Source organism: Thalassophryne amazonica, chromosome 2 (genome assembly GCF_902500255.1).
Source record: "Thalassophryne amazonica chromosome 2, fThaAma1.1, whole genome shotgun sequence".
Lineage (NCBI taxonomy): Eukaryota > Metazoa > Chordata > Actinopteri > Batrachoidiformes > Batrachoididae > Thalassophryne > Thalassophryne amazonica.
The window spans coordinates 130,887,728-130,904,080 of record NC_047104.1 but is presented as its reverse complement, the minus strand read 5'-3'; the positions used below and the strand labels follow the sequence as shown (position 1 = coordinate 130,904,080).

At 42.5% G+C, this 16,353-nt stretch overlaps 1 protein-coding gene and 1 long non-coding RNA gene across 2 annotated transcripts in view; one reads left to right on the top strand and one right to left on the bottom strand.

The window, feature by feature from the left end:
- c1qtnf4 (C1q and TNF related 4) overlaps positions 1-7,518 on the bottom strand; it is a 56,137-nt gene extending 48,619 nt beyond the window's left edge. Inside the window, exon 1 of the mRNA XM_034193298.1 lies at positions 7,265-7,518. Within this exon, the coding sequence (XP_034049189.1) occupies positions 7,265-7,479 (215 nt within the window). The 5' untranslated portion in view covers positions 7,480-7,518. The remainder of the gene's footprint in view (positions 1-7,264) is intronic.
- Positions 3,145-15,889, top strand: LOC117530433. The gene is made up of 3 exons (XR_004566360.1): positions 3,145-3,155; positions 13,974-13,980; positions 15,810-15,889. It is a non-coding gene; the product is annotated as an uncharacterized LOC117530433 (long non-coding RNA).
- The last annotated feature ends 464 nt before the right edge of the window (positions 15,890-16,353 follow it).

Sequence of the window (16,353 nt, the reverse complement as noted above, 5' to 3'; positions counted from 1 at the left end):
ATATATATATATATATATATATATATATATATATATATATATATATATATATATATATATATATATATATATATATATAATATGAATGAAACCTCTTAATATGTGCAGTTTACCCCACCATTCTACAGGGTAATAACTCCTAGAAGCAAGTTAGTCAGAACATCCTTCAGATCCTTTTTCATGCCTTTTAAACTTGCAATTCTGCACTTTAACCATCCTTTTAGTTCCACTCAGTGGTGGGCACAGTTCCAATAATCCGATAACAGATAATTATCGAAGATAATTTTTTACTTTAAAAACCATTATCGGACTAATTATCTTATGATAACTTTTAGACCGATAATGTTTAGTAAACAAAGCTGAACAGCGTAAACATTTTTTGAGCACCTACCCGTTAGAAGTTTCCTAAAAGATGTATAGTTACACCCTCTACAAACAGAAGAGAGCTGCTTTCAGGAGAAATCACTCTATCCTCTGCAGGCAAAGGAGAACTGGTCACAAAAAACAAAAAACAAAAAAAATCATTTTCTTTAACACCATGCTGGTACATTGGCAATATCACTCAAGTCATCCAGAGGCATACATTTTTAACTTATGGTTCAAATTTTAACCAAACTAATTTTGGACAAGTTATTTAAAATTACTGTCATGTCTGAAGTTTTATAAAGTGAAATAAGTGAAATTATAAGAAATTTTCACCACAGATAGATATTAGGCCATGGATGACTCCATTCAATTTTGGAGGGGATCCGGATCTGAACTCTGCATCAAAATTTCATTTTATATAGGCTTTGAAGGATTACGTCAAAACTACTTAACGGATTCCCACCAAATCTGCACGCTATGGAAGACTCAACTGTATTTTGGAAGTGATCTGCATCCTGATTGGTGGACATCAGAAATCTCTGATTGCTCTTGCTCGAAGGATAGGTTTGGTTTATTTAGCACATGCAAATTCAGGACCCTCTAGGAGCAGGTTGCTTTAACTGTTGATGATTTTTAGGTCTCTGCAGGACACAGATTAGTGCACTAAAAGAGGGGTTTGATGTCACGCTGTATATCTGAGCTCTCCTCTGTTGCTGTCGGCTCAGATGTCTCTGCTTGGAACTCATTTTAATACTTATTTACTTTTTGAATCCCTCAAGGGATGAAACTAATGCTGGAAAAATAATATCTCATGTAGTTATGACTTGTATTATTTTTATGATTAGTAGTCTATATTTCACATATAAAAAAATTCTGGCACATCAGGAGCACGATAACCACAAGACGTATGTCACACAACTTTGTACACAGAACCACAAGACTGTCCTCACACAATAATCAAAAAGGGACAAAGGAGCAACATTTATGACAAGTGATGTCCTCGTCAGCATTCTCTTTTTCACATTTTCATCTCTGCAGATTTGCAGAGCAGGTGTTCGTGCTTGCAGGTGCATTGAGAGCACATGCACAGTTTCCAAATGTCAGCAACATGCTGCACAGTAACAAACGACATTTTATCAGGAAGCTCGGTTTGCAATAAGTATTTTTACCCATCTTGAAAATGTTTGCTGCCAATTTCAATACTGTGGTTTCTTTTGTGTTTGTTACGATTCCATGTAATGATTTCTCCAGGTTTTCTGTGCGGTGTGTGGCAGTGGACCACACTCATGTATTAATATCATTGCAAAGTGTCAACTGTCAAATCAACATCTTATCAGTTCCAGAAAGTCAGTGCCACAGCTGGAATGTGATTATACAGCACATTTATCATGGCAAAAATATCTTATGTAAATCTAATTAGATATACAAATCAACCCTTATGCTTTCTAAACATTTCTTTTTCATTCACTATTTATTTTTGTAGAGATTGGAAGAAGTGTAAATATGCCATATATACAACAATGACTTTTTATTTATCTGATGTGTGAAATTGCAATGTTTTAAAATGGACTTTTTCATTCAGACAGTAACATAAATACAAATCAGATTTGTGCCTCCAGAGAATCTTGTCTCGGGGGTTAATAGACAATTCCTTTGACTTCATGCTTGGTTTGTGCTCTGTCATGCACTGCCAGCTGTGGGACATTATATGTAGACAGGTGTGTTTCTTTCCAAATCATGTCCAATCAACTGAATTGCATCAGGTGGACTCCAATTAAGCTGCTGAAACCAAGGATGATGAGTGGAAACAGGATGCACCTGAGCTCAGTTTTAAACTTCAGGGCAAAGGCTATGAATACTTATGTGATTGTTTAATGTTTTTTGTGATAAATTTGCAAATTTACCCCTCCCCTTAAAAAAAACTTATTTTACAGTCATTATGGGGTATTGTGTGTACAATGTTGAGGAAAAAAATAAATTTCATCCATTTTGTAATAAGGCTGTATACACACACACACACACACACACACACACACACACCATCTGTACTGTAGTGAAGCTTAGGGCTAGTGGCCGGCGATCACCTTAGTATTTCCTGTTTTTTATTGTTGTTTTTAATGCTGGCAAAGTAAGTCCCTTCGGCTGCTCCCTTGTTTGCACTTGGGGTCGCCACAGCAAATCCAAGGTGGATCTGCATGTTGAATTGGCACAGGTTTTACGCCGGATGCCCTTCCTGACGCAACTCCACATTGCATGGAGAAATGTGGCAGGGGTGGGATTTGAACCCAGAACCTTCTGCACATTAACCAAGTGCATTAACCACTTGGCCACCACCCCTTTCTTGTCTTTCTGATGCCTGATTCTGTTTTTTTTCTCTCTGTTTAAGGTGCAGCTCCATTCAGAGATGGGTGTGGTATTTGTGCTGGAGACCCTCCTGTCCTGTGCACCAACAGCATTTCCTGTATATTTGTTTTGTGAATTGTTCTGTAATTTATGTCTGTAGCATGGCCCAAGCAGACGGTCACCCCTTTGAGTCTGGTCTGCTTGAGGCTTCTTTCCCACTGCTGCTCTGGGGGTTAGTAAGGGTGTGAAGTGCCTTGAGGCAACGCTGTTGTGATTTGGTGCTATATAAATGAAAATAAATTGAAATTGAATTGTACTCTTTCTTCTGCATTGTGTTGTTGGCTACTCATGATCCCTGGCATGGGAGGCAGATGCTCTAACTGGAAGGATATAGCCCAGGCTCTAGCTGTTGGGGGTGAGGGTCTTACTGAGTACTATTGAGTACAGTGACATCCATCCATCCATCTATCTATCCATCTATCTATCTATCTATCTTCAACAAAAATATAAACGCAACACTTTTGGTTTTGCTCCCATTTTGTATGAGATGAACTCAAAGATCTAAAACTTTTTCCACATACACAATATCACCATTTCCCTCAAATATTGTTCACAAACCAGTCTAAATCTGTGATAGTGAGCACTTCTCCTTTGCTGAGATAATCCATCCCACCTCACAGGTGTGCCATATCAAGATGCTGATTAGACACCATGATTAGTGCACAGGTGTGCCTTAGACTGCCCACAATAAAAGGCCACTCTGAAAGGTGCAGTTTTGTTTTATTGGGGGGGGGGGGGGGGATACCAGTCAGTATCTGGTGTGACCACCATTTGCCTCATGCAGTGCAACACATCTCCTTCGCATAGAGTTGATCAGGTTGTCAATTGTGGCCTGTGGAATGTTGGTCCACTCCTCTTCAATGGCTGTGCGAAGTTGCTGGATATTGGCAGGAACTGGTACACGCTGTCGTATACGCCGGTCCAGAGCATCCCAAACATGCTCAATGGGTGACATGTCCGGTGAGTATGCCAGCCATGCAAGAACTGGGACATTTTCAGCTTCCAAGAATTGTGAACAGATCCTTGCAACATGGGGCCGTGCATTATCCTGCTGCAACATGAGGTGATGTTCTTGGATGTATGGCACAACAATGGGCCTCAGGATCTCGTCACGGTATCTCTGTGCATTCAAAATGCCATCAATAAAATGCACCTGTGTTCTTCGTCCATAACAGACGCCTGCCCATACCATAACCCCACCGCCACCATGGGCCACTCGATCCACAACATTGACATCAGAAAACCGCTCACCCACACGATGCCACACACGCTGTCTGCCATCTGCCCTGAACAGTGTGAACCGGGATTCATCCGTGAAGAGAACACCTCTCCAACGTGCCAAATGCCAGTGAATGTGAGCATTTGCCCACTCAAGTCGGTTACGACGATGAACTGGAGTCAGGTCGAGACCCCGATGAGGACGACGAGCATGCAGATGAGCTTCCCTGAGACGGTTTCTGACAGTTTGTGCAGAAATTCTTTGGTTATGCAAACCGATTGTTTCAGCAGCTGTCCGAGTGGCTGGTCTCAGATGATGTTGGAGGTGAACATGCTGGATGTGGAGGTCCTGGGCTGGTGTGGTTACACGTGGTCTGCGGTTGTGAGGCTGGTTGGATGTACTGCCAAATTCTCTGAAACGCCTTTGGAGACGGCTTATGGTAGAGAAATGAACATTCAATACACGAGCAACAGCTCTGGTTGACATTCCTGCTGTCAGCATGCCAATTGCACGCTCCCTCAAATCTTGCGTCATCTGTGGCATTGTGCTGTGTGATAAAACTGCACCTTTCAGAGTGGCCTTTTATTGTGGGCAGTCTAAGGCACACCTGTGCACTAATCATGGTGTCTAATCAGCATCTTGATATGGCACACCTGTGAGGTGGGATGGATTATCTCAGCAAAGGAGAAGTGCTCACTATCACAGATTTAGACTGGTTTGTGAACAATATTTGAGGGAAATGGTGATATTGTGTATGTGGAAAAAGTTTTAGATCTTTGAGTTCATCTCATACAAAATGGGAGCAAAACCAAAAGTGTTGCGTTTATATTTTTGTTGAGTGTATCTCTCTCTCTCTCTCTCTCTCTCTCTCTCTCTCTGTGTGTGTGTGTGTGTGTGTGTGTGTAAAATTTTTTTTGAACTCATTGGTCTACTTTCTTGTGTTTATTGTTAGTAAATCATGCTATAGGCCCTTTGTCCATATAGCTTTTTTTTTTCTTTTCTGGGTACCAGTGCATTTTCTTGTGTACCTGTGCTTTGTGTGCCCTCTCTGACTGCTTTTAATTTTTAGAAAGATGCCATGACGTCACTGAAGCGCCCTTTCTGGCAACCGGGAGGAGTGGTTTATTTTTGCATATTTCTGAATCAAAATCTATCACAAGACAAAAAAGAGACAAAAAATAAAAAACCCTCATCTGTGATAGCAAATTGGACATATGCTTAATTCTTGCTGAAGGTGTGTACTTTTGCCACCGTACATAATAAGCTTGTCGTTAGGTGTTTATTGTTGTCATAGAAATAAAGCCTACATGGGTGTGAAATCTGCTCTGCTCTGCTTTCATTTATGTTGTAGCTGTGAAACTGTTATGTGGGCCGATGAAGAGGAGGTACTGCTGGCCCACCACCACCAGAGGGCGCCCTGCTTGGAGTGCGGGCTCCAAGCACGAGAGGGCGCCGGACCCTGAAGAAGTGACAGCTGTCATTCATCCCCTGCACCAGCTGTCACTCGTTCATCATCATCATCACCATCTTAAAAGCCGGATCGTGACTCCACCTCCTCGCCGAGAAATCGACTACCGTGAGGTACACTTCTCTGCTGATTAACACGTTGTGTAGGATTCTGAACTTCTGTTGCAGCCGGTATCCTGTGGTGTTCACCCTTATCTGGGAAGTGGCGTGGAGCGTGACGACGACAACCGCGCTACAGATAAGTGGACACACTAGGAGCTGCACGAGTGTGTGATTCGGAGGTGGAGGTTCTCCTCCTGACTGTGTACAGACTGTAGACCACTGAGTGTAAGGAGTTACACTCATTCATCTTTTCTCTGCTTTCTGCCAGCAGTACCAGGGTCGACAGCCGAAGACAGAGGTCACCTGGGGATTCGGGACTTGGCGGCTCCGGTGTTCTTCAGACCGTTGGTGGTGGAGGCCGTGTGGGACGCGGTCTCTCTCTCGTCGGGGTCTTCTATCTTCGAGCCTGCCCACACGTCACCTGGTGTTCATTGACTTTGCAATTTCTGTACATTTAGTTGTGTATTGTCACAACAGTAAATTGTTACCTTTTGGCTTACTCATTGTCCGTTCATTTGCGCCCCCTGTTGTGGGTCCGTGCTACGACACCTTCCCAACAGAAACGGGGTCACCATTTGAATCTTCTGCACCGTTTGTAAATCCAAGCTGATGCTGACCTTTGCAGAAGCACAGGATATCAACTTTTTCAGAACCACGTATGGACTCAGTGCCGCGGGTGTTTCACACTGACTACTTAGTGGAGTATTATTTTAAATACCAAGACTGTATTTATGTACTGTGTAAGAGGGGGCAAAATAAGTATTTAAACTGTTACATCTGTTGATGCATGCATTCAGGTGACTGCTGCATTCATTCTTTGTAAAAGAGCAGAGAGACAGCTGGGTGTTAAAGCCATGGCAGTGCGGTAAATAACGCAAAGGTATAAATGTGAAAACTGTGTAATCTGCTCACACGCTGTGTCAGATGATAAATCTATAACCTGCAGGATCCGCAAGTCCCAAAGATGTGGATTTAGATTCAGGAGCAGCAGACAATAGGAGTCAATGCATGATAAGAGAGGGTGGAAAGAGATCTGATCACCTCAGCTTTCTGCTGCCATGGGGGGCTTGCCGGTATCTACACCGCAGATAATAACGTCGAAACAAACCACAGGATATCTATGCACACTGCTGCTGCAGAGCCGCACGGCCAACCGACTGTACCGAGACATTACCAACAAACGAGTGTGCCACGACTGGAGATATTAAAGATGCAGCTTTCCTGTCTGTTCTCAGCACATTAGACCAGTATCACATGACCACGTGTGGACGCATACATTCAGTCCTCTCTGTGTCCCGCCGGAGGTATTGCCTCATGTGGAGATCAGTGCAGATAAATAATGCATGCTGCTGCTCAGACGCCGCAAGACTGCTGAATGCACACACTGTATCGAGCTGCACTCATACACACAACATGCATTCCAGCGATGGAAGCAACACTCGTGCATGGACTAACTTGTAGAACACAGCATGATGCTGACTCAAAGGACTCCCCGGTGATGACGGTCATGATGGTTAAATCTACATTCATCCTCAAGAGATGCGCCAAAGGTCTCCTGGTGTGGCAACGTGCTCGGTGCTGCATGCCTGCACACTCCCAACTTAGTTTCTGCACAGCGTTCACCTTCACGTGCACAATTCAGTGTGCAAATAAATACAAAAAAGACAGTAAGAAGCAGAAAACAGCTCACCTATAGACGTGTAAGTGGAGTGTGTGTGTGTGTCCGAGCTGAAGCACAGAGCTGAAACTTCAGTCTCACAGCACTGTGGGATAAACCTCAGCTCCCTCACGCCTCCCTCTTTCTCTATCTCTCCTCCCTCCTTTCTCTCTCTCACAATCTGCTTTCTCCTCCAGCTCCTCTCAGCCTCCTTATAGTGTTTTCTTTTTCCTCCCCCTGGCACACACTGTTCAGTTTTCTCCATATGTGTCTCCCTCTTTCTCCTTTAGTGTCCTGCTGTTTCTGTCTTTGAATCCTGCATTACATGGACTCCCACCTCCCCAACACACACACACACACACACACACACACACACACACACACACACACACACACACACACACACACACACACACACACACACACACACACAGGGATTTAGGATGTGAGGGAGGAAGGTATGCAATGCACACCACTGCAGTGAGACTACACACACACTCAGATATCAGATATGATGCTCTCTTCTTAACCTATAATTTTGTGTGCATGTGTGTGATCGTGTTGTGTTTGCATGCTCATGCACAAACAGCAGGAGAGCTGCAGCCGCATCACAATAAACAGCCACGTTTCCAATGTGGTAGCAGCACTGCCATCTTCATCCCTTCTGTTCATTGTTGGGAGTTATTGTCTCACGTGTGAAGGGAGGGGGAGGCAGGGGAGCAGAGGGAGCAGAAGGAGCAGGGGAGGGAGCAGGGGAGGGAGCAGGGGAGGGAGAGACAGAACACGTGTAATGCTCTCAAATTGAAATTCATCCTTCTCTTGCTCCCTTTATAATCTCATTCAAATTCCACAGTCTGTTGCTTGCACATATTTAAATGAGCACTTGACTAAAATCCCTCCTGTGCTTTGCTTTTCTTGGCCAGCGTTTGGCCACGTGCCTCTCTGTGTTGCTTAGCGTCCGGGATGGTTCCAACAAACTAGAGTGCTCTTTGCGTTCTGTCCAACACACAGAAATAGATATAAGAGAGTGGGCAGCACGGTCGTGCAATGAGGCTAAACAGATCTGATGGCAGGTTAGAAACAAGCTTCTGTTCCAAATGACGACGTAAATGACGTTTTTTTTACATTGTTTATAAGGGTTCATCAGATTATACAGCCTGTCAGAGGTACGTTGCTTTGTAAAAAACTGAAGTGTGGTAGAAGACTTTACATCTGTTAGGTGTGATTAAAGCCCAGCATCAGCCTGTAGAGAGTGGGAGAGGAAATGCAGCACACAGGAATGAAAGCCGGAAATAACACCACCATCATGTTTTTGTTATGTCAGTGCACATACTAAAAATGCATGGGACACTGCAGATATATATATATATATATATATAATGTGTGTGTGTGTGTGTGTGTGTGTGTGCAGTACCCTCCAAAAGTGTTGGAACACTGTGGTATATGGTATGGTAATTTATTTATGTCTTTTCAATTACAAAAACACCATAAAATAAATTTCTAAAAGTTTCTTCCTTAAACTCAAACTGAAAGCAAATCTCCACAACCTGATATAAATTCATTAAAAATACAAAAGCCAAGATGATGGGTTGCATAAGTAATGGAATGCTTTGGTATAATAGCTGTAAATAATCAGTTTTAGTACTAGTTTTTTTTTTTTTCAGACAAGTCAGGGTATGGATACATGAACATTTCCGAGACACTGAAAATGTCTTGGAATTTATTTACATCAGTTATGAAAAATACAAACAGTATGGCATTCTGTGGTAAATTTGTGTGGAGTAGACAGTTCTCAAAAATTGAGTGACTGTGCAAGAAGGAGAGCAATGAGGAAAGCCACCAAGATACGCAGAAGAAGTTATAGGCTTCTGTGGCTGTGATTGGAGAAATTGTGCATGTTTTACATTTTGTATCCCCAGTTATACAGCTTCATGATGAAGTGGTATAGAAGAGTATTTTCTTTCACCAATACATCAAATCTAGGCTTGCACCTCAGCTGTTCCTTTTGGCAAATTGTAGCTGAACTTTCAGGTCTTATTTTTAAGACATCCAGCTGCTACCAGATCTTTCAATCTACATTGTGATCCTTCCTCCCTGATTTGATGGAATCCTAGCTGTCATCTGCCCTGCTTCAGTCTTCAGTCGCCTGTTTGATTCACTCATATTCAACTCTTCTACCTGCCCCACCCAGCTGTTCCTGTCCTCCGCTCTCAGACCACTCCAGCCAAGCCTGGCTACATCTCACCTAAATAAACTGTAAAAACCTTTCTCTGTCTTCAGGTTGTGTCTGCATTCTGCGCCCTATGTGTCAGTTCCTGGGTCAATCATAAGGGCCCCTTCACACATAATGCAAATTTCGTTGATTTGCGTAGAAAGTGCACATGAAGCAGGAATCGTGTGCAAAACGTGTAATTTCGTAGCTGCGTCCAACGCCTCGTACACCTGTTGCTACAACTATTTGCGCACACCAGTGGCTGAAAGACAATGTGCCCTGTTAGAGCCCATTCGATTCCTCTCGTGGCAGGTGTTGGCCAAATTCCAGCTGACACACATGAACATCTAACACTGCTCGCTTGGCACTTAGAAAATGTGTGGCCATTTGTACTGTTAACACGACAACAGACAATCACTGTCGAGCTGGATGTGAAATTTGTCTAAATGCCCCACGACTGTGAAGTTGTCGAGTGTACATGTGGTATACTAGCGTGTCGGCTCCCCCCACAACATGTGTGTGTGTGTTTCACGTGACTCACCCCCCAGGTGAGGCATCTTTCATCTGATCATAGAGTGACATCTTGGTCTGTACTTTGAGATGACAGGGGGCGTGGCTGGCTGCCCATAGCTGTTGAGACATCTCCGGTCCTGGATGTCATAGCTGCAGTACACGTCCCGTGTTTTGAGGGACATGCGCATGTATGTGCTTGTGTGGAAATACATAAAAACATATATTGCTTTTGCGATGGGAGGAGAAATGGGATGTCAGTCTGTTTGGACATGCAACAGGTGATCTGAATGTCACGTCTGACAGAACATGTGTGTTGGGCCATGAGGGCTGTGAGCGGTGCCCGCACAACCAGGACAAGCCAACAGTATGACAAATACGCCACTTTCAGTCACATATCAGCAGAAATATGCTATATACCAAACAATGTTTTGTCAGGTATCACAGCACTTTTTTTTTTTTTTTAGAAAATATGTTTATCTGCCTGTTTATCTGCTTGTACCCATTTCATGCTCCTGTTACAAGATTGTAATGCAGTGATAAAGTTTCCATCTGGTAATCAGAGTGTGTGGGTTCGAGTCCCATGGTTTTTTTTTTCTTTTGATTTAACCAGGGTTATATTTAATGGCCCCTTCATGACTGTATGCCTGTGACCATGGGTCATCTACAGAGGAACAGATGGATCATATTTATATTTCCCGCTTGATAAATGCAGTGTTTTTATATGGTGTGTATTTCATTTTAAATACTTCCATCTCCTTCTTCATATCAGGCAAGTTCCCGCAGCTTTCACAGGATAGTGATTGTAGCTCAGTGGTAAAGTTTTGACTAGCAATCAGAGCTTTTGGAAGGCGCGGGTTTGAGTCCCGTGGGTGGCATATCATTTTTATTTTTTTTTTATTTCAGCAGCTACGCGATGTGTAACCACATTGTGCAGCTGCTGGCAGTGTGTTCCTGCATGCACAAACCATCACACCGGCATCGTGCACACCTGCCCGTCGGCGCAATGTTTTTTGTCTAAATCTGTGATAGTGAGCACTTCTCCTTTGCTGAGATAATCCATCCCAGCTCACAGGTGTGCCATATCAAGATGCTGATTAGACACCATGATTAGTGCACAGGTGTGCCTTAGACTGCCCACAATAAAAGGCCACTCTGAAAGGTGCAGTTTTATCACACAGCACAATGCCACAGATGTTGCAAGATTTGAGGGAGCGTGCAATTGGCATGCTGACAGCAGGAATGTCAACCAGAGCTGTTGCTCGTGTATTGAATGTTCATTTCTCTACCATAAGCCGTCTCCAAAGGCGATTCAGAGAATTTGGCAGTACATCCAACCAGCCTCACAACCGCAGACCACGTGTAACCACACCAGCCCAGGACCTCCACATCCAGCATGTTCACCTCCAAGATCGTCTGAGATAACCAAAGAATTTCTGCACAAGCTGTCAGAAACCATCTCAGGGAAGCTCATCTGCATGCTCGTCGTCCTCATCGGGGTCTCGACCTGACTCCAGTTCGTCGTCGTAACCGACTTGAGTGGGCAAATGCTCACATTTGCTGGCGTTTGGCACGTTGGAGAGGTGTTCTCTTCACGGATGAATCCCAGTTCACACTGTCCAGGGCAAATGGCAGACAGCGTGTGTGGCGTCGTGTGGGTGAGCGGTTTTCTGATGTCAATGTTGTGGATCGAGTGGCCCATGGTGGCGGTGGGGTTATGGTATGGGCAGACGTCTGTTATGGACGAAGAACACAGGTGCATTTTATTGATGGCATTTTGAATGCACAGAGATACCGTGACGAGATCCTGAGGCCCATTGTTGTGCCATACATCCAAGAACATCACCTCATGTTGCAGCAGGATAATGCACGGCCCCATGTTGCAAGGATCTGTACACAATTCTTGGAAGCTGAAAATGTCCCAGTTCTTGCATGGCCGGCATACTCACCGGACATGTCACCCATTGAGCATGTTTGGGATGCTCTGGACCGGCGTATACGACAGCGTGTACCAGTTCCTGCCAATATCCAGCAACTTCGCACAGCCATTGAAGAAGAGTGGACCAACATTCCACAGGCCACAATTGACAACCTGATCAACTCTATGCGAAGGACATGTGTTGCACTGCATGAGGCAAATGGTGGTCACACCAGATACTGACTGGTATCCCCCCCAATAAAACAAAACTGCACCTTTCAGAGTGGCCTTTTATTGTGGGCAGTCTAAGGCACACCTGTGCACTAATCATGGTGTCTAATCAGCATCTTGATATGGCACACCTGTGAGGTGGGATGGATTATCTCAGCAAAGGAGAAGTGCTCACTATCACAGATTTAGACTGGTTTGTGAACAATATTTGAGGGAAATGGTGATATTGTGTATGTGGAAAAAGTTTTAGATCTTTGAGTTCATCTCAATAAAAATGGGAGCAAAACCAAAAGTGATGCGTTTATATTTTTGTTGTTCAATAGTCTGATAGATACGATGATCAAGCCTGAACCTGTCCATCTTGTGCTATGTAGCTGTGATTTTAACTGGATTACATTTACACCTGACATTAAAATGTTCCTCCAGTGACCACACTAAAACCTGACTGAGGTACAATGATTCTGTCCACCTCATGTCACACATCATGTTTCTTGTGCTAACAGCTGCTCGTGTTTGATGGCTGGAAAGCAAAGACCAAATCAGGCGATAATGCTGATTTATGCACTCGTGCTCATCCATGCAGTTGGAATAAAGGGTCGGGGTTACCATTTGGTACTGCTCTTGTAGCTATTGTATGTGGGTTTGGTCACAGTGCTTCCTTATTCATATCTGGAGCTGGTTTGGCAGATCTGATGACACTCTATCCTCAGTGCTTTTTGGGCGTATTTACACCTGTGCTTTCATCAGGTCAAGCATTAGATATTCCAGTCTGGCCACCAAAACCCATTTTAATGGCTGGTGTAAATTAATTAATCCTGCACATACCACTACCAGGGTTTGGATTATCTCTGTTAACATTTTCCTTTTAGCTTTCTTTTTAATGTGGAATGTTATTCCACATCTCTTTGTCTAATATTCCCTCCTTATGACATCTTCTGACATGCTCCTTTTATCTTTTCATTTTTACTTCAGATCAGCCAGCAAACAGACGTAGATTAAAATGTCCTCAGCTGTCCTCTGCTCTTTTTCTCTTGAACATTTATTTTTGGATTCTTCATCCTGCCATCTGCCACCTTCAGCAGGTGTCTCTCATTGAGCACCAGGAGATCAGCGTTCTGGACAGATACCGCTAATGACCTGCTCCAGCTCTCACTTAAGGAAAGGAGACAATGGGAAAGTGCTCTCTGTGTCCTCATTTTCTCCTTCAGGCTTGTCATTTTGCCTCTGTGTCTCCGTGCCTGCCTGACAGTCTTGTTTACACTCTCTTGCTGCTTCTTTGGGGTCTTCAGTATAGCTACCCTCTTGGGATTTTCCAGCGAATTCATCGCTCATATAAATGTGCCAAGCAAAGAGATGAACAGCGCTAATTCCTTGTGTGAGTGTGTGTGTGTGTGGGAACAGTTCGTGTCAGTGTTGGCTAGTGAATGTCAGAGTTGTCTTCTCTGGCATTCATTAGCGAGAAAAGCATCTGCTGTAAATACACTGGCAGTCCAAATCCTTTTGAAATGCCTTCATGTAACATCTGAGGAAGAGAAGATGTGGAAAAAGAGCATGAAGCAAAGACGTATTAGGAGGCAGAAACAGAGAGGAAGCAAAAAATTAACAATATGAAGATCATGCATGCACATAGGCGTACATGGTGGATAGGTGCATATATATATATATATATATATATATATATATATATATATATATATATATATATATATATATATATATATATATATATATGACCTCTTTAAGTATTTTGACATATTCAAACTGATCCATGATACCTGGTATGCGATATATAAGCCCAACACCATAGTAGGAGAAACATGCCCATATCATGATGCTTGCACCACCATGCTTCACTGTCTTCATTGTGAACTGTGGCTTGAATTCAGAGTTTGGGGGTCATCTCACAAACTGTCTGCAGCCCTTGGACCCAAAAAAAACCCAAACAATTTTACTCTCATCAGTCCACAAAATATTCCTCCATTTCTCTTTAGGCCAGTTGATGTGTTCTTTGGCAAATTGTAACCTCTTCTGCACGTCTTTTATTTAACAGAGGGACTTTGCGGGGGATTCTTGCAAATAAATTAGCTTCACACAGGCGTCTTCTAACTGTCACAGCACTTACAGGTAACTCCAGACTGTCTTTGATCATCCTGGAGCTGATCAATGGGTGAGCCTTTGCCATTCTGGTTATTCTTCTATCTATTTTGATGGTTGTTTTCCATTTTCTTCCACGCATCTCTGTTTTTTTTGTCCATTTTAAAGCATTGGAGATCATTGTAGATGAACAGCCTATAATTTTTTGCACCTGCCTATAAGTTTTCCCCTCTCCAATCAACTTTTTAATCAAACTACGCTGTTCATCTGAACAATGTCTTGAACGTCCCATTTTCCTCAGGCTTTCAAAGAGAAAAGCATGTTCAGCAGATGCTGGCTTCATCCTTAAATAGGGGACACCTGATTCACACCTGTTTGTTCCACAAAATTGACGAACTCACTGACTGAATGCCACACTACTATTATTATGAACACCCCCTTTTCTACTTTTTTTTTTACTAATAGCCCAATTTCATAGCCTTAAGAGTGTGCATATCATGAATGCTTGGTCTTGTTGGATTTGTGAGAATCTACTGAATCTACTGGTACCTTGTTTCCCATGTAACAATAAGAAATATACTCAAAACCTGGATTAATCTTTTTAGTCACATAGCACTACTATTATTCTGAACACTACTGTATATTTATATATATATATACAGTATATGCAGTCTTTGAGTGACTGTGGGTGTGTGAGTATGCAGTCTTACTAATTTTGAGTGTGTAGTTGTGTGGGTATGTATGTGGGTGTGTGTTATTCTCTTTTTGTGTTCAGCCGTGGTGGACCCATATGTCTGTGGTGAATTTTTCCCATCAAGTCATTCATCATACAGGCTCTGTCCCAATTCAGGGTCTGCACCCTTCTTATGTCTATTTTCCACAGAACTCTTCAGGCTTCACCTCTTCAAACACAGCTGAGGCTGGAACAAGCTGAAGTGAGATGGTCTAGCTCACGTAACATTTTTTGTTGCATCATTACGTTGACCTGTCCTCGACCTCCTGTCGCCTGGCAGACTTGACAGCTGCACTTGCCAAGTGAGTGTAGTGGGCGTAACCCGTAGTTTAGCAACCATTTTTCAGTACTTATTTATGTTCTACTTATAGATATTACTTATTTACAATTGTACACACGGATCCTAAAAGTGTCCTTTTGTGTGTGTGTGTGTGTGTGTGTGTGTGTGTGTGTGTGTGTTTTAAATGTACCAACTGTTTTGCTTTGGGGAAAAATGTTTTAAATAAATAAATACATAAAAAATATCAAGCAATGACTCATGGAATCATAGGCAAGAATTTAAATTTTCAGGGTCAAAGGTAAAATCTTTGAAAATCAGGAAAAATCTTGAAAAGTTTGGAAAATCCCTATCTTTAACATTGAATGAATTTTCAAGAATTCATAAGTCTGTCAAAAAAGATCAACTTTCTTTCATATTTGAGAGGATTATGTATGGTATCCTTTAGTAACTGAAAAAGTTTGATCCGGATCTGATCCAGATTACCGATTTTGTGGCCATTTAAATTTAACATTGAAAACCCCATTTAATGTATATTTTACATTATATCTTAATCAAATGTGCCCCAATCACTCTCCGGATTGTGGAGTTTGTGGACATTTGAATTTAAGATTAAAAAGCTACATTTTGCTTTATATCTCAATCAAAAGTGCCTCAATCTCACATTTGTGTCAATGAGGTGCAAAGTGGCACTCTCAATGAATAGACTAAGTTTTAGCCTTATCTGAGCCATATTGTAGATTTAGCAGATATTTGATATTAACATTGAAAAGCTTTTTTGATCTATATTTTGCATTATATTTTAGCTTATGAAAAGCCACTTCTAACAGGATTTTCACCTTGAACATTTTTTACAAGGTAAAAATTTATGGAATTGGAAACTAGTGTTGCAGAGGTTTGCGCTCTATGAGCACGGCTCTCTAGTCTTGAAAAGCAATGGAGGGTAGAATTTATGTACGAGATCTATTAGAAAAGTATACTACCTTATTATTTTTTTCAAAAACCATATGGATTTGATTCATATGTTTTTACGTCAGCCAAGCTTGAACCTTCGTGCGCATGCGTGAGTTTTTCCACGCCTGTCGGTTGCGTCATTCGCCTGTGGGCAGGCTTTGAGTGAGCACTGGTCCACCCCTCTTGCTCACGACAGTCCCAGCTCCACAC